Source organism: Notamacropus eugenii, chromosome 1, assembly GCF_028372415.1.
Source record: "Notamacropus eugenii isolate mMacEug1 chromosome 1, mMacEug1.pri_v2, whole genome shotgun sequence".
NCBI classification, from domain to species: domain Eukaryota; kingdom Metazoa; phylum Chordata; class Mammalia; order Diprotodontia; family Macropodidae; genus Notamacropus; species Notamacropus eugenii.
Genome location: NC_092872.1, coordinates 338224363 through 338250670, shown reverse-complemented (window position 1 = coordinate 338250670; position 26308 = coordinate 338224363). Strand labels below are relative to the sequence as shown.

Sequence of the window (26308 nt, the reverse complement as noted above, 5' to 3'; positions counted from 1 at the left end):
CTCTTCTATGACCTGAGTCCATTTCATATTCATTTTGGAGGTACTGAAGGCAAAAGCCTTGCCTTCCTCTGACAGTATGCATTGTTCTTCCTCATCCATAAAGATGGAAGGAGATACCTGTTCACCAAGAAAGTAACCTTCTATGATCTTATTTTTTTCCCTTTTTTGGACATTTTCCCAGCCAGTTACTTGACTTCTGAATCCTTTGTCAAGAGGAGGGTCTTAGTGCTCCTCCTCCCCCCAGGACCATGCTCAGGGCTGAGGTTCAGATCATCTGCTTAATTCCCCCAGAGGCTTAAAGCTGAGCTGCTTGGACAATGGACCCAGGCTGCTACACCATAGCAGCCAACCACCTGTTGCTGCTGTTGCTGTCTGGGGCCAGTGCTGGGGGGACCCTGTTCCCTTCTTGCCCAGCTGGGAAAACCCTCCCACACTGACCTTTGAAGCTTTCTTTGGTGCTTGTGGGTTGAAGGATCTGAGACCCTCCATACTGGGGATTCTGCCCTGGAGACCTGTTCCAGTCCTGTTCTTCCCTGTGCTGCGCGGCCAAGGCTGGGCTCAGCTCCCCTCAGTGTCCTGTAGGATAGAGCTTTCCTGTCAGCCTTCTGGGTTACCTTTGGCTGGAACCTCTTTCACTCTGTTGTTCTGCTTTAGAATTTGTTGAGAGTCATTTTTTTACAGGTATATTGTGGGCTTTGAGGGAAGCACCCGAGTATATGCATCTTTCTACTCTGCCATCTTGGCTCTGCCCACCCCCTCCCCCCCGCCCCAAGCCCATTCTTGGAAGGGATGGCCAAACCATTCCAGAGAAAAGAAAGCCTACCAAGTGAGAGGCACTTGAGCTTTCCCCCTCTATGGTTCTTGAAGCCCTTTGGTGGGATGTTGGCACCAAGGCAACTCTGCCCTGGGGAAGGAATGAGGAAGGACTAGAGAGAGTAAACTGGAACTATGTCCCAAAACAGTCCATTCTTATCATATAAGTCTTTGTGGAAACTGGGTCCCAGAAACCACTGGACCAGATATCACTTTCCTTTGCTAGGGTGGCGTTGATTTGCCACTTTCATGGCTTCTGGGAGGTTAGACAATTTCCCTGGCTAGTCAGATATGTAATGATGAGCTGTCTGGGAGAGTCCAATTTTTACCAATTGGGGACAAATTGAAAGCCTTTCAGTTATGTTGTTGCCTTAGTTAGAGGGATCACATGGTTCTGTACCCACCACAGACATGGTATTTTTGTCTCAGTGTCCATATTGGCAATGGACCCATCTTATAACCTCTACTGTTCTATTAACATCTCCATTATAATTGTTTAGCATGTGGTATTTCTGATGAGTACTGTCAAGCTTCACAAATAACCATATATAGTAGGAGGTATTCATGATATTTCTCCACTGATCTTTACCCCAAGGGGGAGAATTTTTGACTGTCAATCTTATGATCCTTAGAGCCCAGACCACTAAGTCATACTTATTCATACTTATGACCCCCTCCCAGGAATCTCCATAGATGAAGATGTCTGCCCCATTCCTCAAGGCTCTCTCACAGGTCAGCCATGAGCTTAGCTCACTGGGAAGACTTGCTAGGACTCCTATTCTCTAGGATATAAATCCCTGTTACTGGATTACTGGTCACTGAAATCTAATTGCATATACCTCGCTCTCATGTAGTGACTGGAGCTGTTGATAAACCAGGCAAAGCAGCATTCCTCAGGAGCCAAGTCCATATAGGTGGAGGCTCATTGTGCCAGTAGAGAAGGCAGGGCTATAGGGTCTAGATTGGAAGCCTCAGTTTCTAACATAGTTGACATTTCTAAATGAATAGGGGATTTAATAATCATTATTTTTGAATGTAGTACTTCCATTTAGTAATAGTAATTTCTCTTTTCCCACCCTGTCTTGCTCTCTTATACAATCTTATATCACCTAAAGCAAAACAGGCAAATCTAGACAAAGAATAACAGAATACTAGCATATTATCTGGTATAATGAGTGATTGTTCTAAGAAACCAGAAACACAACAGTCACATATTTTACCCATCTCTTGGTGTGTGCCGGAGGCTCTACTTTTTCTGGTCTTTCTGGACAAAGACCTCCAGAAACATGGGCTTTTTAAGATCACAAGGAGAGAGATGATTGGAGAGCCTGCTTTAGATCTTGCAGATTAGTCTGTTCTGGACTCAGTTTGAAAGAGGCAGAATTGGAAGTGACTCAGTAAATTGAGACATCTGTGTGAGCAATGTGGGTTCTCTAAAACCTGAAATATCCAGTAAGTCTTGGTATTACCCTCTTAGATTGCAGGGAAGTAAATTCTCTACCATACCTAGAATCCTCTAGATTTCCCTCACCCACTTGATTACCTGGAATTTGACTGAGCAGGGTAAACCCTGGATGTTCTTTTTTTTGGTAAAGAGTGTTTTAATTTTTCTGACTACATGTAAAAATAGTTTTCAACATTTCATTTTTGTAAGATTTTGAGTTACAGATTTTTCTTGCTTCCTCCCTTCCCTTTCCTATCCTGAAGATGGCAAGCAACTTGATATAGGTTATGTATGTACAATTGTGGAAATATTTCCATATTAGTCATGGTGTGAAAGAAGAAACAGAACAAAAGAGAAAAGTCACAAAAAGTGAAAATAATATGCTTCAATCTGCATTCAGATTCCACAGTTCTTTTTCGCATGTGGGTAGCATTTTCTGTCATAAGTCTTTTGAAATTGTCTTAGATTGTTGTATTGCTGAGAAAAGTTAAGTCAATTATAATTAATCATTGCACATCCACTTCAGTAGCATTAATTCATGTAAGCATTTCCAGGTTTTTCTAAAATCTGCCTGATTATCATTTATAGCAAAGTAGTATTCCATTATATTTATATACTACAACTTGTTCAGCCATTCCCCAATTGATGGGCATTTGCTTATTTCCAGTCCTTTACCACCATAAAAAGAGCTGCTATACATATTTTTGTACATTAAAGTCCTTTTCCCTTTTTTATGATCTCTTTAGAATACAGACTTAGTAGTGACATTTCTGGATCAAATGTATGTATATCTTATTGCCCTTTGGGCATGGTTCCAAATTACTCTTCAAGATGGTTGGATTAGTTCACAACTCCAGCAGCAATTCATTAGTGTCCCAATTTTTTCACATCTCTAACATTTTTCATTTTCCTTTTCTGTAATATTAGCCAATCAGTCAGGTGTGAGGTGGTACCTCTAAGTTGTTTTAATTTGCATTTCTCTAATCTGTATTGATTTAGAACATTTTTTTAAAATGACTATAGATGGCTTAAGTTTCTTCATCTGAAAACTACTTGTTCATATCCTTTCACTGTTTTTCAGTTGGGTAATGACTTATATTCCCATAAATTTGATGTAATTCCTTATATATTTGAGAAATGAGGCCTTTATCAAAAACGGTTTCTATAAAAAACTTGCTTCCCATCTTTCTGCTTTCCTTCTAACCTTGGTTGCATTGGTTTTGTTTGTGCAAAACCTTTTTAATATACTGTAATCAAAATCATCCTGCTGTACTACTGGCCTGCTGAGCCAGGATTGTAGGGACCTTGTTTGCTGATCTGTGCTGTACCCAAGAGCCTCCCGCTGACTTGCTTGGACATCATGTGTACTGGGTTGTTCTCTGCTTTTTCCCAAATGAAACAGACCTTTCCTGAATTCCTTATAAGTTATCTTGGGCTGGAAAATAGTTTCACTCCATCTTTTTATGAATTTTGTCATTCTAAAATTCTTTTAGAGGCTTGATTTGACATTGTTTCCAAGGGAAACTGAGGAGAACTCAGGTAACTACCTGGCTTCTCTCTGATATCTTGGCTCTATCCTGGACTTTCTTAAGAGTTAATTTCCTACTTCTTGTTTTACATATTGCCCACCATCCCATTGTTTCATCTGGCCTGATCATTATCATGTTATCAATGTAGTAACGTATTTCAATGCTCTCAGTAAAAACAGCCACTTTTTGTTCCTTTTAAATTCAATTTTATCTTGTTTTCAGTTCTGAATTCTATTCTTCCTCCTCTGCCTTCCTTAACAATTAAAAAGGTAAGAAAAACAAAACACACTACAAGTATGGGTAGTCATGAGAAACAAATTCCTATACTAGATATTTCCAAAAAAGAAAGAAAAAGGAAAAGAAAATATATTTCATTTTGCACTTTGAGTCTATCACTTCTCTACCAGGAGTGAATAACATATTACATCAAGAATCTTCGAAACTGTGCTTGATCATTGTGTTTTTTCAGTTACCAAATCTTTCAGTTTGTATCTTTACAATATTGTTGTATAAATTGTTCTGCTGGTTTTACTCACTTCATATAAGTGTTTCCATGTTTTTCTTATTTCATCCCTTTTATCATTTGTTGGGTCATTTCAATGAAATGGAGTACAACAGTATTCCATCATAGCCATATACAATAACTTGCCAAGCCATTCCACTATTATTAATAGACATTCCCTCAATTTCCAATTCTTTGCTGTCGCTAAAAAAGCTGCTGTAAATTTTTTGTTTTGTACATTTGAGTCCTTTTCCTCTTTCTTTAATCTCTATGGGAGTATAGACCTAGTAGTGATATTGCTGGGCCAGAGGGTACAGACAGTATTAATCTGTGCTTTAGGGGCATAGTTCCAAACTTCTTTCCAAAATGATTGGAACAGTTCACAGCTCCACCAACAGTGTGTTAAAGTATCTGTTTTCCCACATCCCCTCTAGCATTTGTCATTTTCTTTTTTTCTCACTTTAGCCAATCTGATGGGTGTGAAGTGGCAGTACTTTAGAGTTGTTTTAATTTGCATTTCTCGAATTAGTGATTTAGAAGATTTTTTTTTAATGTAGCTATTGATAGTTTGGATGTATTCCTCTGAAAATTAGCTATTCATATGTTTTGACCATTTGTGAATTGGAAAATGGGTCTTACTTTTAAAATTTAATTCAGTTCCCTATATGTCTTAGAAATGAGACATTTATCAGAGAAACTTGTTGCAAAAATCCCTTTCCTGCCAATTTCCTGGTTTTTTTTTTTCTAATTTTAGCTTCATTGGTTTTGTTTGTGCAAAAGCTTTTTAATTTTGTTGAATTATTAAAATTAATCAAAATTATTTGCTTTACCTCGTGCGAACATCTCTGTTTCTTATTTGGCCATGAATTCTTCTTCTCTCCATAAATCTGACAGTTAATTTCTTCCATGCTCTTCCTCTATCATATCACTCTTTATATACCCATTTGAAACTTATTATGATAGGCAGAGTGACATATGGGTACATAACTAGTTTCTGCCAGACTGTTTTTCAGTTTTCCTAACAGTTTTTGTTGAATAGTTAGTTCTTACTCTACTAACTAGGATCTTTGGATTTATCAAACACTAGGTTACTGTGCTTAATTGCTTCTATATATTATATGCCTCATTTGTCCCACTCACCGACTTCTTTATCTCAAACAGAATCAAATTGTTTGGAAAATTACAGCTTTGTGGTATAGTTTGAAATTAGATACTCCTAAGCCTTTTTCAGGTCTCTGCTTGAGACCATAATGTGGTAGTATGAAGTATGATTCAGTAAAGGGACAGTGAAAGTACCCCGGGTTCCTTTAGAAACGAAAGCAAACAGCCCCTGTCTAGTCTCAACTTCAGGGAAAAGAGGAAACGGTATTGGTGAGGCCAATAACTATTTACCATTCACCCTGGGCTTAGGTTACCTGCTCTACAACTTTGACAAGGTCAAGAAGAGCATTACTAATAGGCATGAAAACTTTGTTCAGCTCCTGTAGTTCACTTTAAGCTGCCACATGCGATTGGTCTTCCTTGTAGGCAACATTAGGTTGATATAAGTTGAATCAGCATAATAAAGTGTTCCAAATGACTTAATCTCAATCACTAGAGGAAAAAAAATATCTTTTACCACCCCACCCCACCCTCAGTTCTGGGACCTGATACTGTTTGGTGTTAACTACACAAGATACTTCAGGTAGATGACAATAAAGGTTTCTGTTTGGACTGACCCACAGTAGCATGTGTAAGGGATGTCATAGATCCTGACTTCTGAGAATCTGTGAGACCCCTTCCCTCCGTGGTCTGCCCTCTTTAGTTTCTCCTGAATGATTCAAATTGGGCAGGAGCTTTAGAGGATGCTTTTGCCTTGGGTGAGGTTTAAGGGTCCCCACTGTCCCGGTGCTGAATTTCAGTATTTTATTTCATTAGCATCTTCATAGATTGGTAATCAATTGCATAACATGTCTGATAAGACATGTTTTAGGAGCCATACCCCAAGCTCCCTTCCCCACTCCATCTCCCAGAAGATGTCATTACCCTTTGCCTGTCTAGCAAGGCAGGAGACTCCTTTACTCTTCTGTCCATTCCTAGAGTGAGGGGGCCAATGTCTCCTGTTGCATCCTGAATCATCTCCAGTCATCCTGATGAATGACTGGTCACTGGATTCAGATGGCTCTGGAGGAGAAGTGAGGCTGGTGACCTGCACAGCCCTCCCTCACTCAAAACAAAGTCAAGTGCAAGTCATGTCATCATTTCTCTGATGGCATGGTCTTCTTCGGCAACGAAGGATGAACACAACAACAATTTGCACTGACAGCTGCATTTTCCCAAGTCCAGAGTATTATGGCCTCCTACCCAAATTTCATCAGTTTCATTGGCCTACATCCATCCATCCATCCATCCATCCATCCATCCATCCATCCATCCATCTATCTGTCTGTAGATGGCAGGAAAGACTCATAGTTAAAGTCTTTGGTGGGGAGTGGGGGCTGGGATGGGGGAGAGACATAGATCCATTTTCTTTGGGAATTTTACCTCATTCCTTTGCAGATTGCCACTGGGGAGCTAGTTCTGACTGGAAATCATATTTATGGAGCCAGATGTGAATAATCTCATCTTAGCCAGTTAGAAAATGACAAGGGACAACCCTGTGGCAAAAATTAAAAGAAAAACAAAAACTTTAGATCCTTAAGCCTACATTCCTCAGCTGCTGAGAGTGTCTTATCATTGGCTTCCTCAGGCCATTCCCCTAGGAGTCATTGCTCTATTGATTCAATGGGTTTCTATTTGAAAATTTCATTCAAGTTACCCTATTCCTTGATACCCTGTTCACTCTCTATTCCCTCAGGGCAGTCCTTTTCCCCCTAGGAACAGTAATAAATCTGGAGTTGTCATTGTTGGTTTTCCTACCACTGGTAGCTCCCAAGTCTTTTCCTCATACTCTCATTCTTTGTTCTCCTGGCTCTGATCTTAGGAGGGGTCTAGTAAAAGCAATCTTTGAGTCATACATGAGATGTCTGTGGACCTGTCAGCCCCCATGCCCCAATTGGTAGAGACCTCTTTTACTTACACAGCTACCAGCTCCATTAGTTGCTTCTCAGCTTTCATTGCACAATCCCTAGAAGCCAAAAGCTTTTTTTCTGGTTTCTGAGTGTGTTAAGCCAGTTCACTTTCAAATATATTATGCTGGCAATTCAACTTTTGCAGGATGATCAACAGGAACTAGGGAATTCTAGACTTGGAATTTTTTTTACCCTTCCAGAGAGCCTCCTCTAGCATTCACTGAGCTAACTGCTCTCTGTTTAAATGGGATCCTGCTCCTTGGTCCATTGAGAAGACTCCTCATATACAACCAGAAGGCCACTTGCCATCTTCTTCCTTGCTTCCTTGCTTCCTTGCTTCCTTGCTTCTTTCCTTCCTTCCTTCCTTCCTTCCTTCCTTCCTTCCTTCCTTCCTTCCTTCCTTCCTTCCTTCCTTCCTTCCTTCCTTCCTTCCTTCCTTCCTTCCTTCCTTCCTTCCTTCCTTCCTTCCTTCCTTCCTTCCTTTCTTTCTTTCTTTCTTTCTTTCTTTCTTTCTTTCTTTCTTTCTTTCTTTCTTTCTTTCTTTCTTCCTTTCTTCCTTCCTTCCTTTCTTTCTTTCTTTCTTTCTTTCTTTCTTTCTTTCTTTCTTTCTTTCTTTCTTTCTCTTTCTTTCTTTTTTCTTTCTTTCTTTCTTTCTTTCTTTCTTTCTATCTTTCTTTCTTTCTTTCTATCTTTCTTTCTTTTTTCCTTTCTCCCTCTCTCTCTCTGTCTCTCTCTGTCTGTCTCTCTATCTCTCTCTCTTTCTGTGCCTCTTTCTCTCTCTCTCTCTCCCCCTCTCTCCCTCTCCCTCTTTTTCTCAAAGACCAAACCTTAAACCCATTTCACTCATTTCACTCTGGAGTTCATATATTGGACCACAATAGGTCTCTTCCAAATCTTCTCTTGATGGCTGTATTTTGGGCCTTCCTGGCTCAAAGTGAATATCAGAAGTAACTATTTAGTTTCTCTTTTGACCAGCAACCCTGAAAGTTTTCCCCTCCCAGTAGAATTTTTTTAATAAAAGGGGTCAACCCTTGACTCACTTCTTAAAGAGACCTATTCACTGAATGGGTGTTGTCTCACTCAAAGTGAGAACCTGAAAAGGTCTTAGCCTAAAAGGGCCAGGGTCTCCCATTGCATTCTGGGCCATCTCCAGTCATCCTGATGAATATCTGGCCACTGGACCCAGATGGCTCTGGAGGAGAAAGTGAGGCTGGTGACCTTGCACAGGCTTCCTTTGCTCAAATCAAAGTCAATTGCAAGTCATGTCATTATTTCTCTGCAGTCTTGATCCTCTTCAAAAGCACGGGACAAACAGAACATCAACCTAATTACACAGTGTCTGACTATGTGATCACTCCACCCTCCATGACTGTAGTGGCCTTCTCCTTACCCAACCAAGTATTTTAACAAATGTTAGGGACAGGCCTTATGCCAATATTCTGATAATTCAGGTTCAATTCTGGGATAAAATGAAGCTCTCGTGTCATCAAACAGCTAACAAAAGCAGGTTTACTTAGTTGTAACAAAGCAAGGATGTGCCACAAATATATAATGACACTTCTTCATATGGAAATGCAGCTGATCAGTGGGGTGAATGGATCTGGATTGTCTTCAGTCATCTACTAAGTCCGAAACCCCACCCCTCATCCCTACTCCAAGTGGATGTCTCTTTGTACACTCTTATGTAACCAGAAAAGTTGTATCATGGAAGGCAGGGGACAATTAGATCCTGGAAACTGTTCTGTTATTTTTTAGGGAAAGCTAATCTTTGTTGCAGGGAGAAGGAGAAATCTGCTGGATAATGGTCCTATCACAAAGTTCTCTGATAGAACATTTTATACCACATTTCTGAATTGCTGTGAATTTTTCCACTTGAGCAGAGGAAACTTTTAAGTCACTTTTAAGCCTTGATGCCTCCATGAGGCTACTCCACCTTCAGTGTTTCATAAAAAACAGTTTCTTTTAAAGAAACCTCAAAAATTCTCATGTGGCAGCAAAATAAAATGAACAAATATTTGCTTAGTCCTACAGTTTGCCAGAAAGTCCATGGTTATAGAGCATGAAAAAGATATTTGGTAAGTGTTTGTGGACTGCCATAGCCTTACACACTATAGTTTTTTCACAAAAGCAAAGTCACTAAAATTGGAAGGAGAGTCATTAGCCAGTGAAAACCAGAGACATTTGTCTAAGTGAGTATAAGGAAAGGCTGTAATTGATGAGGGTCTTTCTCTGGGCACAACATCTGCTCTACAAGAGAGATTCCTTTTTTTTTTTTTTTTAATCAGTGTCTTGCTGCCTACTTTCCCTTCTTAAAAAAAAAGAGTTTCATTGATACCCTTTTGTCTTGATATTTCAGCCAATTCTATAAACTCCCTGACCCTTTCTGATTAAACCCCTCTCTATAAACAAGAAAAACAATTAATAAAAAAAATGACTGACACAGTGATCATATGTGACAATGTTTGACAGTTTATCCATGTAATTGCCCAAACTCTTCTTTTGGAGGAAAGATATGTTTCATTCATTTTTAATCTTTTTTATTGATTTTTTTAATATTGCCTTCGTTTCTGAATATACCCCACCCCACTCCCATGCCTTACTCATCATTCATTCCTTGAAAGAAAGGTTTTAAAAAGAAAAAGAGAAAAAAAACCACTTCAACAAAACCAAACCACACAATAACTAGGTCTGACAGTAAAAGCAATGTTCTGCACCCATAGACTCTCAGCTCTGGAAAGAAGGAAGGGCACTTTTTAATTCTTCTTCAAGGACAAGTTTTGGTAATTATAAATTCCTCAGTGTTCAGTTTTGATTTTTTTTCTTTCTATTAACATTGTTGTAGTCAGTCGTTGCAAATATTGTTTTCCTTGTTCTCCTTATTTTACTACACATTAATTCAAATAAATCGTTCTTTTTTCTTTGAATTCTCCATATTTATTTTTTCTTATGACAAAGGAACATTCTATCATGTTCACATGCCCCAGCTTGCTTGGTCATTCCTCAATCAATGGGCATCTATTTTATTTCCCACCTTCCCCTTTGAAGTCTAATCCTGAGTTATTGTGACTCTTTGAAGCTTCTCTGATCTTGGATCTTGGTGAAGTGATCTTTAAAGTCCCCTCTAGGACTATGATCCTGTTATTATTCTTTATACACCATATTTATTGCCATCCAATTTTATGGTTGAGGGTGCACATTCAAACTTCAGTTGAAAACTCTCTATGTCAGATTGGATTGAGCTTTTGTCACAAACATTCTTCCTGATCCCCATTATGTGTTCTTCATCTCTATCATTCAGCTCAGCTTTGTGCTATTTGATTACTGCCTCTGGATTCGGAAGAATCTGGGTATAAATACCTCCTCTGGCAATGCCTTTGTTACCTTGGGTAAGTAACTTGCTATATTAGGGTCTTAGTTTACTCATCTATAAGATGAGGGAGTTGCACTAGATAACAAGACAGCATAGTTACACAAAGCAGATTCAAATATTGACCTATCCATAAATACGTATGTCACTCTGCACCTTTCATTGTATGTTGTTCTGAAATTGTAGTGAGTCTTTGCATTGGTCTTTATGTCTTAAGTCTTTCAAAGTTGGTTTTCTTTATGATGCTATAGCATTGTATAAATGCTTTATTGGTTTTGCTCATTTTACTCTATATCAATTAGATGGGAATCAGCCAAGATAACAGAAAAGGAGGAAGTAGTCCAACCCATCTTCCCCTAGTCCCTCCCCCGCAACTACACCAGCAATGATCTAAGAAGACCACCGGGTACAGTAGTGATCAGGAAGTGAAGGGGGAACTACAGTGGCTCATCTTTGCCAATTTTCAGGATATGAGGTAAAACCTCAGAGTTATGTTGATTTGCATTCTTTTTATTAGTGATTTGGATTCTTTCATATAATTGTTAATAGCTTGCAATTTTGACCACTGTTTTAGGCTAATATATACAAATATATGTGTGTATATGTGTGTATACATATATACGTATATTAGCTGTTTATATATCTTAGATACCCAAACTCATGTGAGTTTGAGAAAAATTCAATACAAAGAATTTCCCCCCTGACTACTTTGCTTCTTGTCCTAGGTACATTAATTTTCTTTGTATAGGAGCTTTTGAGGTTCAAATAATAAAAGTTCTTCATTTCATCTTTTGTAATTGTCTTTACGCTTGTTTAGAGTACATCTCCTACCTGCAAATGTGAAAGGATTATAATCCATTTCTTTTCTAATTTTTATGGTGTAATCTTTAATAATATAATAAATATATCATAATATAATTATAATACATTATAATTATATTATATCATAATATAATTATAATGTATTATATGTGATATTATTATAATATATTTATACAGAATTATGATATATTAGTATAATTATAGTGTATTAATATAATTATGCTAATTATATTACTATTATAAGAGGATATATCCTTTTAGAATCTGTTGTGAAATATAAGGTTTGAGCCTGATATCTGCCAGATTGTTTTCCAATTTTCTCAGCACTCTTTGTCAAATGAGGAGGTTTTTTACTCTAAGCAATTTATGTTTTCTGGTTTATCAAACATTGGTTTATTGAATTCTGTTTTTCCCCTAATTCTTCCTTGTGTAGTATGTTCCCTTAATCTACTATCAAATTAAAACAATAACCAAATGATTTCAATGACTGTTGCTTTATAGTGTAGTCTGAGGTCAGGAAGTACTATTCTCCTTCATCCCTATGTCTTTTGATTATTTCCCTTAATATTCTAGATCTTTTGTTTCTCCAAATGAATTATCCAATATCTAAAGATGCTAATTATGATCCTGCCTTACTGTTAAAATAATCTCTGTACCGAGACCATAATTATTTTCAAGAATGATCTCTTGGGATTTCGGTTTTATTGCAACCCTAAAAAATAGGTAGGGATTAGAAGAACATTCATTAACAGCAGGGTTGGACTAGGTGATAAGAAGTGCACTGATACCAGCAGAAATTAGCAGAACTTTTTCTAAGCCCAAACTGAATCATCTAAAGATCTCAGGGAGAAGACACCTTCAGTAACTAGTCATGGTCCAGGTCCCTGTGATACCTTTGAGTGAGCTCCTAACCTTGGCCCTACCCTCCACCCCACCAGAAACTTGGATTTACCTTTCTAGTCCCTCACCCAGGTGCCTCTGCTTTAATAGATGAGCTTTTGTCTTACCTTGCTCTGACTCAGGCCTCCATGACACCTTCTAGAAGATTCATCCCCAGGGCCCAGACTGGGTTTCCTTTTCTCCTCTTCTTCTCTGCCTACCTTCCAGAAAACTTCCTCCAGTACAATGAAAGTTCATTGAGGGCAAGGACTGCTTTGCTTCCTTGTATATCTATCCCCAACAGGTAGCATAGTACCCGACATGTAGTATGTGTTGAATTAGTGCTCTATCTATCTTCTATCTATCTATCTAGTATCACTAAGACTTGGTGACATGGTACCCATGACTATTCAAAAGGAGCAGACTTAGTATCCAGGGTGTCATTAGAAAGATACACTCATGGGAGTTAATTCAGGAACCTGAAGGCATAGCATCTGGATGAATATCAATGCTTTGAGAAACAACTGGTATTGTTGTTCCATTCGGATCTCCAAAAGAAGGAGAACCATCGTGGAGACTTGGCTAATCTCCACAGGAGATAAAGAGGCATATGAGGTGGTAGAAAAATCATGGAGTAAAAAATATTAGAGAATCTTAAAACTAGAAAGGACCTCAGAGAAAACTGGGTTCAGTATATCTACAACACACCCAACAAGTGGTTATCCAGCTCTAGTGAGGGGTAACTCAGTACTTCCCAAGGCAGTTCATTATATTTTCTTGTGTGGTTGTTTAGTCATTTTCAGTCATGTCTGACTCTTCATCACCCCTTTTTGGGATTTTCTTGGTAAAGATACTGGAGCGGTTTTGCCATTTCATTCTCCAGCTTATTTTACAGATGAGGAGTTGAGGCAAACAGGATTAAGTGATTTGCCCAGGGTCACCCAGCTAATGAGTATATGAGGCAGGATTTGAACTCAGGTTTCCCCGACTCCTGGCCTGGTACTCTATCCACTGTGTCTTCCAGTTGCCCTCATTATGGTGTTTAGATAGTTCTAATTGTTAGAAAACTCTTCCTATATCAAGTCTTCCTTAGTTCCTTTTCAAATTCTACCCATTGTTTTGTCCTTTGAGGCCAAGCACATTGTCTCTCTCATATGATAATCCTTCAAATGGCCTGAACACCTGTAATACCTGTCTTCTCCCTCTGATTCCTCAACTAATTCTTTTATAGCATTGTTTTCAGTCTCCCATGGGGTAGCTAGGTGATGCAGTGGATAGTGCAGGAGTCAGGAGGACCTGAGTTCAAATCTCACCTCAGACACTTGACACTCACTAGCTGTATGACCTTGAGCAAGTCACTTAACTCCAATTGCCTCATCCTGGATCATCCCCAGTCATCCTGATAAATATCTGGTCACTGGATTCAGATGGCTCTGGAGGAGAAGTGAGGCTGGTGACCTGCACAGCTCTCCCTCACTCAAAACAAAGTCAAGTGTAAGTCATGTCATTATTTCTCTAATGGCATGGTCTTCTTCGGCAATGAAGGACAAACACATACATCAGAACCAGTCTCCCAGTCTTCCTCTTCTGCATGCTCCCAGTTTGTTAATGTGCTTCCTAACACACAATCCTTCAGATATAGTTTGGCCTACCAAGTGCATAGTGGGCCTAAAAATAGTCACTCTGGACATGATGCCTTGCAATGAAGCTTATATATAAATATACACACATACGTGTGTGCACATATGCTAAACATACATATATATGTATATACACAAATACATGTGTATTTTATATATGTTTATATATACATATATACAAATGTATGTGTATATCACATGTTGCCCTGCCACACTATTTGCCTCCCAGAATTTTTCTTTTTACCCCTGCTAGCCTAAATATGGTGAGGCACAGAGTATGTATTTGGAGAACTAATTTTATTGAATGCTTGGAAGTTAGTGTGTAGAGCTGGTGTGTACTTTGAGTAGAGAGTGACTGAGGGGTGATCCAAGAGGAATAGGTGGTTGTGGAGCCTACACAGAAAAGGTGTGGAGAAGTAGATTCAGCAATTATATGGGAGAGAGAGACAGATCAAGAGACAGATAGATGGACAGACAGAGACTGCATATGACAATCAGTGGTAGGTAATACATCAGTCCAGAAAGTATGCAAGAGTCTGGGTCCTAGTACAAACCTTATTCATCAAACCAGGCTAATAGAAGGTGTGACAAGAGACTGAGAATCACATTTGAATTCATACCTCTTGTCTGAATAAAACACTTCCTCATTTCTTCTGGGCCTATTTTGAGAACGTATCCAAGGAGGCCCGAGGGGGTATGGAGCACTGGGAATGACAACACCATTACAACCAATGGCAATTTGTGATGGCAAGCCCCAGCTCAAGTTCAGCATCACAACTGGACCATGAATCCGTTCTGTAGTCATCTTATATTACCTTCCATTACTTTCATGTTCTATACTTAAAACAAACATGAGAACACATTAGCCAATGAATTTTGTGCATGTCCACATCATTTGATTTAAATAGCTTCACATTTTCCACTGTCTTTTCAAAATTTTATTCTTGAGTGTTTCCCATTATACTTGGACTTATTTCTCCTTTATAATTCCGTATCATGAAATATTATCTATTCTTTTTCCGAGCCCTCTTGAACTGTTCTCTTCCACAATCTAAGGTATGTTTCCCCTCCTTCACAAATTCTAAAGATACTCCATTGTGTTCTGTTAACTCTAAATTTCACATTTCTGCAGCAGATTCTCTTCCTCCTTGTTGGTTAGAATCAAGTCTAGAATTGAAATTTCTCTCAGTGGTTCTTTTGTCTTTGAAAGAATGAAATGATCACTGAGGCAAGGGTGAATTTATTAGTTGTTGTATACTTGAAGTCACAGGACCTGGGTTAAAACCCTGCTTCTAAAATTTAATTAACCACATGACCCAGGGCAAACCATTTAACTCCTCTGAGCTTCATTTTCTTCATCTAAAAAAAAGGGAATATTAAGGTCTATTGTACAATAGGTTATTGCAGGGTTATTCAGAGACTTAAATGAGGTAATGAGAATGTTAAGCAATAATAAGTATATTAAAAGTTTTGCAAAAATTCAAGCACTACAGAGTCGGTCTAGTAGTTAGAATTCAATGCTCTCACCACCATGGCCCACAGGCCATTCTTGATCAGGTAACCATATGCTGAAGTTTAGGGGTGCTGGGACCCCCAAGTAGCAGTATGTGGGTCCTGCCCAAATGAATTTGACTCAAACCTTCTTTCAGCCAAAGATATGGTTTATTAAAATATATATAGGGGGTGATCATGATTCTAAAAATCTGCCATATTGTCTAGATTCTTAAGGAATCTAAGCATTGGCTAGACTCTTAGGTAATGTGAGCACCTTAATGGAGGCAAGATGGAAGACTGTGGGAAGGATCTAGGAGTGGCCAAGTAGTCTAGGGGTGACTGGGAGGTAACAGAGAGGGACTGAGAAAGCTGGGGACCTGGACCATATGGCCAAGGGAGAATGGGGTCTAGATAGGATCAAGGGTCAGGAAGTAGCCTGGGGAGATCCAGAGGTAACAGACAAGGAAGGGCTGGGAATTGCGATTGGACATAGGCCAAGATGAAAGGCTGGTTGAGAGGATTACTGGAATGAGTAGTTGCCTCAGGCTAATGCCAGAGACTTGACCAAGGGGGAAAATTCAAGGAGAATTCAAGAGAAAATGGGTGGGAGTGGGGAAGGGTTTCCAGGACCTATACCCACTCAGCTTCTGGCAAAGAGAATGCTTCAGCAGGCCTCCAGATAGTAAATCAAACCTCTATGCTGTTTGTAATCTTTCCCCCCAACGATTCATCTTTTTTCCCTTTCTATCCATGCTATACTACCACGACAATATCAGTTGCTTCTGACTCCCTTGATCTCCATCCAGATATTCTCTGCTGTAATTTCCCTTTTCCTTTCAGGTTCCTGGATTTTATTATGAGTATCTGTTTTTTTAAGTCCGCTACTTACATGATACCCCAGTTATTTAGAGTGTTCCTTTGCCACCTCATCACCTCTTCCCTGAGGATCTTATTACCTGTGCAATATGTATTTTTATGGAGATATATGTGCCCCTGTATTTTATTCCTGGTTGCTTTCTCAGATTTTGAATTATTGCTGTTTCTTTCTCCCATTTGTAGATGCTTCCTTTGCTGCTATCTTGGTTAGTAAACACATGGAAGCAGTTTTCTCTCCCTTCCCTTTTCAGTTTAAACCTTTTTGACAGATTTATAAAATTACAATTATATTTTGGCTTGATCTTGTTAGTGGCAATCCATTCTTGGCCAAGAGCTCATAATTCCTTTCTTTTAAACCAGAACCAAATGTGGATATAACATTCTCAGAAACCTTCTTGTTCAACAGCTCTTCTCCTAAATCTGCCTTCTTCTTAACCACTCCTAACTTCCATTGATAGCCATGATAAGAAAATGCCTTCTGCCCCCAAAGATTCAATTATTTTACCCAGATCTTCATAAGCCCTCACAATGGTACAGTCCTTGTGGCAATGTTATTTATTTTCATTTTTAATCATCAGAAGTGGATAGAGGTCATCAGATTAAACAGCCTCGCATGCCTTAAGAAACACAGATGAATTTTTTATAGTAATTGTCTTGTCAAACAGCTACTTCAAATTCAAATCCTGATTCTTATGGTTGCGGCTGAACATAGCAAATCGATTAATTTCCGTTGGGTTCATTTTCCTCATTTGTAAAATTAGGAGATTGGACTAATGGCCTCAGAGGGCTTTTTCCAATTTTAAATCCACAATCCAAGGCATCTGGAAGGAAAGAACTATTTGTGTTTTTGTTTTTGTGTCCACAGCACTCAGCACAATGGCTGGTATGTAGAAAGTAGATAATAAATATTGGCTGAAATGGAATTAAATTCTTCTCACCGTCGCTGAATGATCTTTCTCTCGATGGGTCTTTCTTATTCCTTGGAAGGCAGGGACGTTATTTTTCCTCAGGGTATGCAGACTCAGGTCTGTGACTTGCTTCTAGGTATTAGTGGTCCTTCCCTTACCTCTGCTGGCTCCCATTCTTCTCTGCCTTGTTTCTTGTCATTTACTTCACATGCAGAAAGAGGTCACTGGAGACATTGTTAACAGGTATCAGTATTTTGGGCAACAACTGTCCCTATGGCAATTAAACTTCTTTAAAAGTAATGATTGCTTGAGTAATTCTGGGCCATAAAAACTAATTGTGTGCATTATTATCCTTGAGTGGCTGGAAAGAATTTCCTTCTGACCCATATAAGGAGAAAGCAAACTGAATTCTTGTTGCACAGTTGCTGGTTTCTGAGGCTAGCAAATGTTTTTCCATCCACTGGAACACCATAATGAGAAGTTTAAGTAAGAACATTTGGATTCGATCAGTAACTATGGGAATCTATAACATGCTAATAGCTGATTGCCGAGAACCTTGGCTTCTGAATCATATTATTACAACATAAGTGAGGCTTATCATTTTAGGCAATGAAATCTGTTTCATCCAATAAGTTAAGCTCCTCTAGAGAAAGTTGGGGGAGGTGAAGGGAAGTGTTGGACAAATCAGTGTGGCACAATCCTGTGTTCCTGCTGTAACTTCCAAAAGGGGGTTCTGGGTGCTACTGTATTGCCCTGCCATGTCTTTGATGAGATCCAGTGAGGCAGTGGGAAAGACAGGTGAATTGGACTCAACCTGTTGTCCATCCCCCTTCACTACAGGGAAAATGCTGAGTACGGGTGTTTGTCATTTACTAGCTTCAACAAATATGAGCAAAAGATACAGAATATGTTTGCTTAGGCACACATACCAGGTCAAGGAAAAAAAATTACCCTCCTACTGTAACCTACTTACCGTGATAGGTAAAAATACAGTTTGAGTCCATGGTCAGAATTCCAGTTAAGGCTATCATATTCTATTTCACCTTTGAAAATATAGTGGAGTTTGAGGGATTTTGAGTTCAGTTGACAAAGGACAAAGAGCATGGGCCCTTAAAATTTTAAATGACATCTGTTTTTATGTATTATTTAAGTTTGACAATATGACCCTTCTGCCAGCCATTCCTTATAACAAAAAAAAAAAAAAAAAGGAAAAAGAAGGAAAAAACCGCATCAGTTTAGCAAAGTCAAATAGACACCAGGCATAAGATTATATGTGACAATCTTCATTCATGTTCCCCCCCCCCCCCCCCCCCGCAGAGAAGGAAGGGAAATTCTTTTTTACCTCTTCTTTGGGGCAAGTTTGGTCATTGTAATTCTACATCATTTTGTTGTTGTTTCATTTTTCATTGTTTTAGTCATTGTGGATGCTGTTCTGGTTCTGATTACCTCCTTTCACATCAGTTGATATGGGAAGACTTCATCCTTCTCTGTATTCATCATATTAATAATTTCTTAAATTATTATAGTTAAATACCATGATCATTTAGTTATTTCCCAATCATTGGGTATCTTCTTTGTATCTAATACTTGTTCATGGACCATATAATTTGCTCAACTTTGTACTCTACTAATCTTTATGAAGCTTGACTTCCCCTAAAATTGAATGTTGAGAATGAGATAATAGATGGCAAGAACAGCCTAGGACAGAGCAAAAGGAGAAAATGGCAGTGTTTAATCAGAGGCTGTATAATCTATACAAGGGATCATATACCTCTAATCCAAGGAATGCCTTTCATGGGAAGTAGGTTTCATTTTGTGCTGTTGGAAGCCTAAAGTAGAGGAAGAGGAGAAAAAATTAAGAGCAAAACAGGAAGGCCTATAGAGGACTAGACGAGTAAGTGATGAAGGACCACAGAGTCAGGAAGGAAGGAATTATATAGTCTTCCATTCATTCATTCATTCATTCATTCATGGAGCATCCATTGTGTATATGGTCCCAAGCTAGGGAATGGTAAAAAGTGAAGGTACTCCTATTATAGGTTCTTTTGGCACTCTACACAATGACAAAACAATAAATTAAAAAGTTTTTTTCATTGAATAAAATATCACAACCTCAGACTTTTCACTGACTGAGAATGAATTGCTGAGCACAGAAGCAAAGACCAAACCCAGAAGGATGTTTAACTCTCAATGTTTGTTGTACCTGGACCCTACCCTCCTGCCCAACCCCCATGTGGTGTTAGAATTCAGTATCCTCTTCCTCCTCAAATTACTTTGTATTTGTTTAACTGTGTGCTTGGCATGTCCTTCCCTTTGGTTTCATTTTTGTTTTTCTATACCTAATATCTAGGATAAGACCTTGAACATAATGTGTACTTAATAAATGTTTGTTGAATTGAATTTGGAGGTTGAACTCTAGTTGGAAGAGTTAACATGAGGGTATGTCTACTGAAGACTTTGCTACCTGTGTTTTTCCTTGGAATTTTCCTCTCTGGATCAGCCAGAATCATTTAGTGAATCTCTGAAACCATTTCTAGTTCATTGATCAAGCATCAGAGCAATCCTCTGTCACCACCTAAGCCTCAAAGTATTTCCTCTACACTGCTTCATCCCTCAAAGTTCTTTTTTAGGAGGTACAGAAAAAATTTAATTCATTTAAAAAAATTTTTTTAAATAAATTGCACACAAGCGTACAGAAGGGAACTGAATTTCTTAATGATTTCTTTGAGGGCGGTAGACTATGTTCACATTCATTCTTTCCTGCCCAGTATTAAATCTTGCCTTCTGCCAAAAGTAGTTAAACAAAAACATTCAAATACAATGTCTATGTCTGGCAACGTATACAACGTATACAGTGTTTTGTGGGTGTCTGCCTTTCTGTTGTGAGTCAGGCACAATTTTTTTTATCGGCTCCCCCGAACTTCAGTTGTTCTTTTTTAGTTATTCAGGGTTTTCCTTCTGTTTCACTGACTTTGTTATAGTTTGTCTTTATCTTTAGGACATATCTTTAGCAACATTTTCTTCGAAAGTGGTGTTGATTGAGAAGGATGCGATCTGTTTGTTCAAAAATGGTTCTAAGGGTTTGACATTCCCCTAAATGTCAAAAGTCTCACCTCTTTGAAGATTTTCCTGGCATGTGCTGGTGTGAGGGATGCCAAAGTCACTGTTTGGCAACAGCAACAAAAGCTACAGCTGTATTATCCGGTAGTTACAAAGGTACAATAAATAAACAATCATGATTAGGTCTCTAGTGAGGTAATAGAAAAGATTCAGAGAGTAGTATTGAAATCAGATGGGCAAATAGGAGTGAGTGACACAAAGCAAGTGTGGGTGGCTATGATAAAGATGGTCATTTAATTAATTGCAGTCCTCTCTCCCCTGTATATGCAGCAAACCTCCATTGGAAGCCCAGACCAAAGGACCTTTGCCACCCACCCATGTACCGGGGGCCTGTTCACTGTATGACATCAATCATCCGGAAGGAGGGCTTAGTGGGACTCTACCGGGGGGCCAGTGCCATGCTGCTAAGGGATGTCCCAGGCTATTGCCTCTACTTCATACCTTATGCGATTATCAACAAATGGATCACTCCTGATGATGTCAGAACTTCCAGTCCCTATTCGGTGTGTTTGTCAGGGGGCATTGCAGGTAACTCATTTTAGGAAAGGGGTGGAATGATAGGTGAACTGGACACTAAACCTTGGCTTTAACTTTCATATTCCCTAACAGGCTAGTGAAGAATCACTGGGTTACAGACTCATAGGGGGAAGAGACTTCAGAGATATCTAGTCCAGTCCTAAGCAGGAATCCTGAATAGCAATCTCTTTTATAAAATCCCTAAAAAGGTCACCCAATCTCTGCTCCAAGCCTCTAAATATGGAGAATTCATCCCTGCAAAGGCAACCCATTCCACTTTTGGATACCATTATTACCACCATTTGCTTCTAGTTCTATCATCCTGGGACAAGCAGAACAAGTTGAATTTGTAGAGGTTTCTTAACTTTTGACTGCTAGGATCAGGAATGTATATGTGGTAGACAGAACAGGGAGAACCTATCTGGAAACATTTGGTTGAGCAGTTTGACAATCCATGCCCCTCCTATGTTGGGTCAAAGGGTTGTAGGATCAAAGATAGATGAAATCTGGAAGTTGGGAGATCTGTTCAGGGATAAGTGTTGAAAGAGTGCTGAATTTAAAGAGCTCAGGTTGATTTGTGTCTCTACTGCCTACTGTGTGGCATTTGACAAGTCACTTCTTACCTTCTGGGACATAATTTTCCTATTTGTAATATAACGTATTTGATCTAGGTGATCCCTATGTTCTCTTCCAACTATAATATATTCTGTGTTCTAAAACTGCTTTTATCTTTAACTTCTATAAAACCTAATCCCTCCTCTCTCTCTTCCCTCTGCCCCCAGACCCTCTTACTTTGGAATTCACAAGGCTCTATTCCTTTTTCCTTTCCTAATTCTCTTCCATACCAAGCTCATCTGGCCCCATGCCTCTTCCTATTTCTGATTAGGATTTAAATAGCAATATGGATCCTAGTGGATCTATTTTGTTATCCATTTTATTCATATCATAATGTCAGCTGGGAGATCTTAGAGAGACTTTAGTACAACCCATTTGTTTTGCAGACAGGGAAACTGAGACCTAGAAGGTGGAGACACCTAGTTCAAGGTCTCAAATGAATTCAGTCTCCACTGCACTGCCTTCTGTAAAGGATGCTAAGCTGCAATGCCCTGTTCAGCTCTAGAATTTAGAATGAATCTAGGGTGGGGAACAGATACTGTCTAATATGTCTTCTTTCCCAATTCATCACTATGTAATCATTATCCACAGGATGTTAATGGCCTACAGGAGAGACAATGTGGTCGAATGGACAGAGTACCAAGTTAGGAAAACACGTTCAAATCATGCGGCCACAATCTGACAATAGGCAAATCAGCTGATTTCTCTGAGCTTCTGTTTCTGCAAAATAGGTCTAATAATTCTTGTAGTACCATCCTGGCAAGGTTCTGAGACTCAAAGGAGACAAGGTACCTTAAGTGCCTTGTTAGTGTCCAAAGTTCGAAATAAACTAACTGTCATTATTGTAGGAGAGCTATAGGTGGAAAGATGGATAAGAAACAGTAGAGGAGAAACTAAGGGAATCCCCATGTGTCTCTATACTGTGCTATCTATCACTTTAAGTCATTCTAAGGACATACTGCTTTCATTCTCTCCTGGTTTTTTTTTCTTGCAACCAGACCTGTGACATCACGATGTCTTTTTTGGGAGGCCCTGAGATAAGTCTAGACTTATTTTGGTCACCATGCCCTCTTGGTGTTGAAAGAGCCCTGTCCCCACAGCTGGAAGACTTTGATTTCAGTTCAGGCTCTGACATCTGGATCTGTGACAAGGATCAAGTAACCCAATCTTAGGAAAATTGTTTCCTCATCTGCATAATGGGAATACTACCTAATTACCTATTTATTACCTTATTATATTATTATTGCTACCTAACTTAATATATATTGTATATAATATTATTACCTAATGTAACATTATTCTATTACTTAATTACTTAATCATAGGGGACAGTTGTGAGAAAAACTCTCCATGGGAGCCATTAGTTTTGTTATTGAGGGAACCAGTAAAGCAATAGTTGCAAAATTTGGACTTCAGCATCAATTCTATTTTTTTCTTCCCTGTCCATGAATCTAATAGTTTCTGTGTTTGCACAGAAGCTTAGGAGGTAGGTTTTTAAAAGGAGCATTATATTTACTGAACAGAAAAGTTTATCTCTTTGATCTGTGACCAGGCTGTAAATCAGCTTAGAAGTAATGATTACTGAGCAGTTACTTTTTTTTTTTTTAAAGATTAGATGCCTATGTCTGGGGGAAGTAGAGGTCTGTGAAATCAGTCAGTGATTTTATTGGACTGGTCCTTTCTCTCCTTCTACAAAGTAGCACTTCAGGAAAGCAATTCTAATCAGAGCTTGTTAATTAGGTTGAAATGATAAAGCCTTTGGTGGTAATTTCTATTTCAAATCTACCAATTAACTAGGGATGGCTTGGCAAAAGCACAGGCATCATACGGTGTTTCTTTTGTGGACCTTAAAAAAAAAAAAGAAAAAAAGATTATATAAAATCAAAAACACTATTATAGATTCTCTCTTTTTCTCTCTCTGTCTCTCTTTCTCTCTTGCTCTCTGTCTCTCTGTCTCTGTCTGTATCTCTCTGTCTCTATCTCTCTTTCTCTCCCTCTCTCCTCTCTCACCCAGCGTTCTAATCCCAATTTAATCCCACATCACTCCTTTTTTATGGTCTCTGTCAAGTGAGTCCTAAAGGCCCATTCCAGCTGCAATATTCTTTGATCCAACAAATTTTATTGGCCCTATGATAAAAAGTAATATGATGTTCATTGAAACAACTAAAATTATAGGACAACATAGAGACATGCTCTATATGCTCTAACTCAGCAGTTCCCAAACATTTGGTCTCAGGGATTCCCTCATATTCTTAAAAATTCCTGAGGATCCCTAAAATCTTTTATCTATGTGAATTATATCTATTGATATTTATCATATTAGAAATTAAAACATACATTTGAAACTATCAAATAAAACCCATTATATATTAACAAAAATCACTTACCTTTACTATTATCCAAAACAAACAGTAAGAAAAATGGTACTGTTTTATGAATTTTTGCAGATCTCTTAAATGACTGGCTTAATGGAAGGTAACTGGCTTCTCATATCTGCTTTAAATTTTTTGCAATCTGTTCTTTTGATTGCAGTATATGAAGAAAATTGGGCTTTACATATGTACATAGTTGGAAAAGGCTAATAATATTTTCATATTATTATGAAATTAATTTTGACTTTATGGATCTACTGAAAGGGTCTTGGGATCCCCAGGAGTCCTTGAACTGCCAGGGATAGGGAACCATTACTCTAACCATTCAACCACAGACAAAGATATCTACCTCAGTACTTCAAAGAATGGTGAAAGTTACCATTCTGGCTTTAAAGTGTGTAGGGGCTCATTGTGACAATCCTAATGAGTGGTGGTTCTTGCCATAGACAAGTTAGTCACCTTTGAGCTACATCTGGGTAGAGTGTTCCACACACATACACACACACACATATAAATGTGTATGCGTGCATATACACACATGTATATGTTGCATATATGTATATATATAGTTACATTTATACACAGGTAGGTTTGTATTCATGTGTGTACAAATAAATATGTAATGATACAGCTGTCTTATTAAATTACAGAATGATAGATGTCAAACTGGAAAAGTCCCTAAGCCATCTAGTCCAATTCCCACATTGTACAGAGGAGGAAATTGAGGCTTATGAAATTTAAATGATTTGCCCAAGGTCATACAGGCAGTAAGAATCAGAAATGAGATCTGAACTCAGATCCTGTGACTGTACTGAAGTCCGTGCTTTCTGCTCAGGGATGTGTTGGAGGCAGTTCATACCTGCTTGTGAAAGCTAGCTGTTAAATTTACAGTGTGAATATTCACACTTCAGAAACTGCAAATTCTACAAATTGGGGTTTGACCCCAATTTTACACTTATCGGGCCCGGTTATGATTATAGTCAAAACACAATATTAAAGACAAGCCAAGAAGCTGTTAGATTTAATGGAAAACAGTACATTGTGTATAAATATATATGTGTGTGCATGAAGAAATAATATATGTATGTATATCTATTTTGGAATATTTTGTTACCAACACTCCTCCTTTATTGTAGATTTGCCAGTAGGTTGGGTAGAATTGCTAGCACCACATCCATATCTCCATAGCATGTTAGGGTTTCTGTATCGTTTCCTTCCCAATAATCTTAGAGATTAAACATTTTTTTACTGCAGCAGTATTTCAAGGATCTCTGATTTATTTTTGGGTAAGTATCACTGATTCGTCTCACAACCCCACCTTACCAGATAAATGGGCTCCTGAACCATTCAAGCCAAGATTTTCTCTTCAGCTTCCCCAGCTGAATCCCATATGTGATGAAGTTGCTGACTCTGTGATGGACTCTAACATCCTAACTCTCTCTGTGTCTGTGTGTGTATCTCTGTCTTTTTGTAGGAGCAATTTCATGGGGAACTGCCACTCCCATGGATGTCATAAAAAGTCGACTCCAAGCAGATGGGGTTTATAGCAATAAGTACAAGGGTGTCATGGACTGTATCTGTCAGAGCTACGAGAAGGAAGGATTTAAAGTAAGCAATACAGAAGACTTTGTGGGGTAGTTGGCTTTGTGTTGATGATATCTTTGTCCAGCTATTAAGACAGAGGGACCATGGAAGATGTTGCAAAGTCAGGGAGTTTGGAATCTGATATGTATTCTGGGACAGGTTTCTTGTGTGACCTTAGGCATATCATTCAACCTCTCTAAAGCCTGGCTTTCCCTAGTATGTTGGATTTGGAGTAAGACAGCCTGAGTTCATATCACACATCTGTAACTGACCTCTGATAACTGATCCCAAGAAAATCACTCAGAGCCAGTTTTCTCATGTGAAAAGTGACGGAGTTGTACTAAATAACCTCCAAGGTCCCTTTTCATTCTAAATAGAACTGTAATTTCTTTTTTCTTTTTTTTTGTGTGGGTACTACTATAACTTTAATGCACATCCTTTGGGTAGGGTTAATTGGTAAATAGTACAAGTTTACAGAAATGTAAATGTTTCATTGTTTATACTATTATTTTAAGTTTCATATTATATGCACTTTTTTTTTTATTAAACTTTTAACATTTATTTTCACACAATTTTGGGTTACAAATTTTCTCCCCTTTTTCCCCCTCCCCCCCCCCAGACCCAAGTTTTCTAATTGCCCCTGTGACCTATCTGCTCTCTCCTCTATCCTCCCTCCCTGCCCTTGTCTCCGTCTTCTCTTTTGTCCTGTAGGGCCAGATAGCTTTCTTTACCCCTTAACCTGTGTTTCTTGTTACCCAGTGGTAAGAACATTACATT

General features: G+C 38.6%; 1 protein-coding gene across 3 annotated transcripts in view; it reads left to right on the top strand.

Moving 5' to 3' along the window:
• The window catches only part of SLC25A48 (solute carrier family 25 member 48), a 76682-nt gene that overhangs the window by 21025 nt on the left and 29349 nt on the right, over positions 1 to 26308 (top strand). For all 3 annotated transcript variants that reach the window (XM_072629884.1, XM_072629882.1, XM_072629883.1), the window contains exons 5-6: positions 20715 to 20972; positions 25422 to 25555. In XM_072629884.1, the coding sequence (XP_072485985.1) occupies positions 20715 to 20972; positions 25422 to 25555 (392 nt within the window). The remainder of the gene's footprint in view (positions 1 to 20714; positions 20973 to 25421; positions 25556 to 26308) is intronic.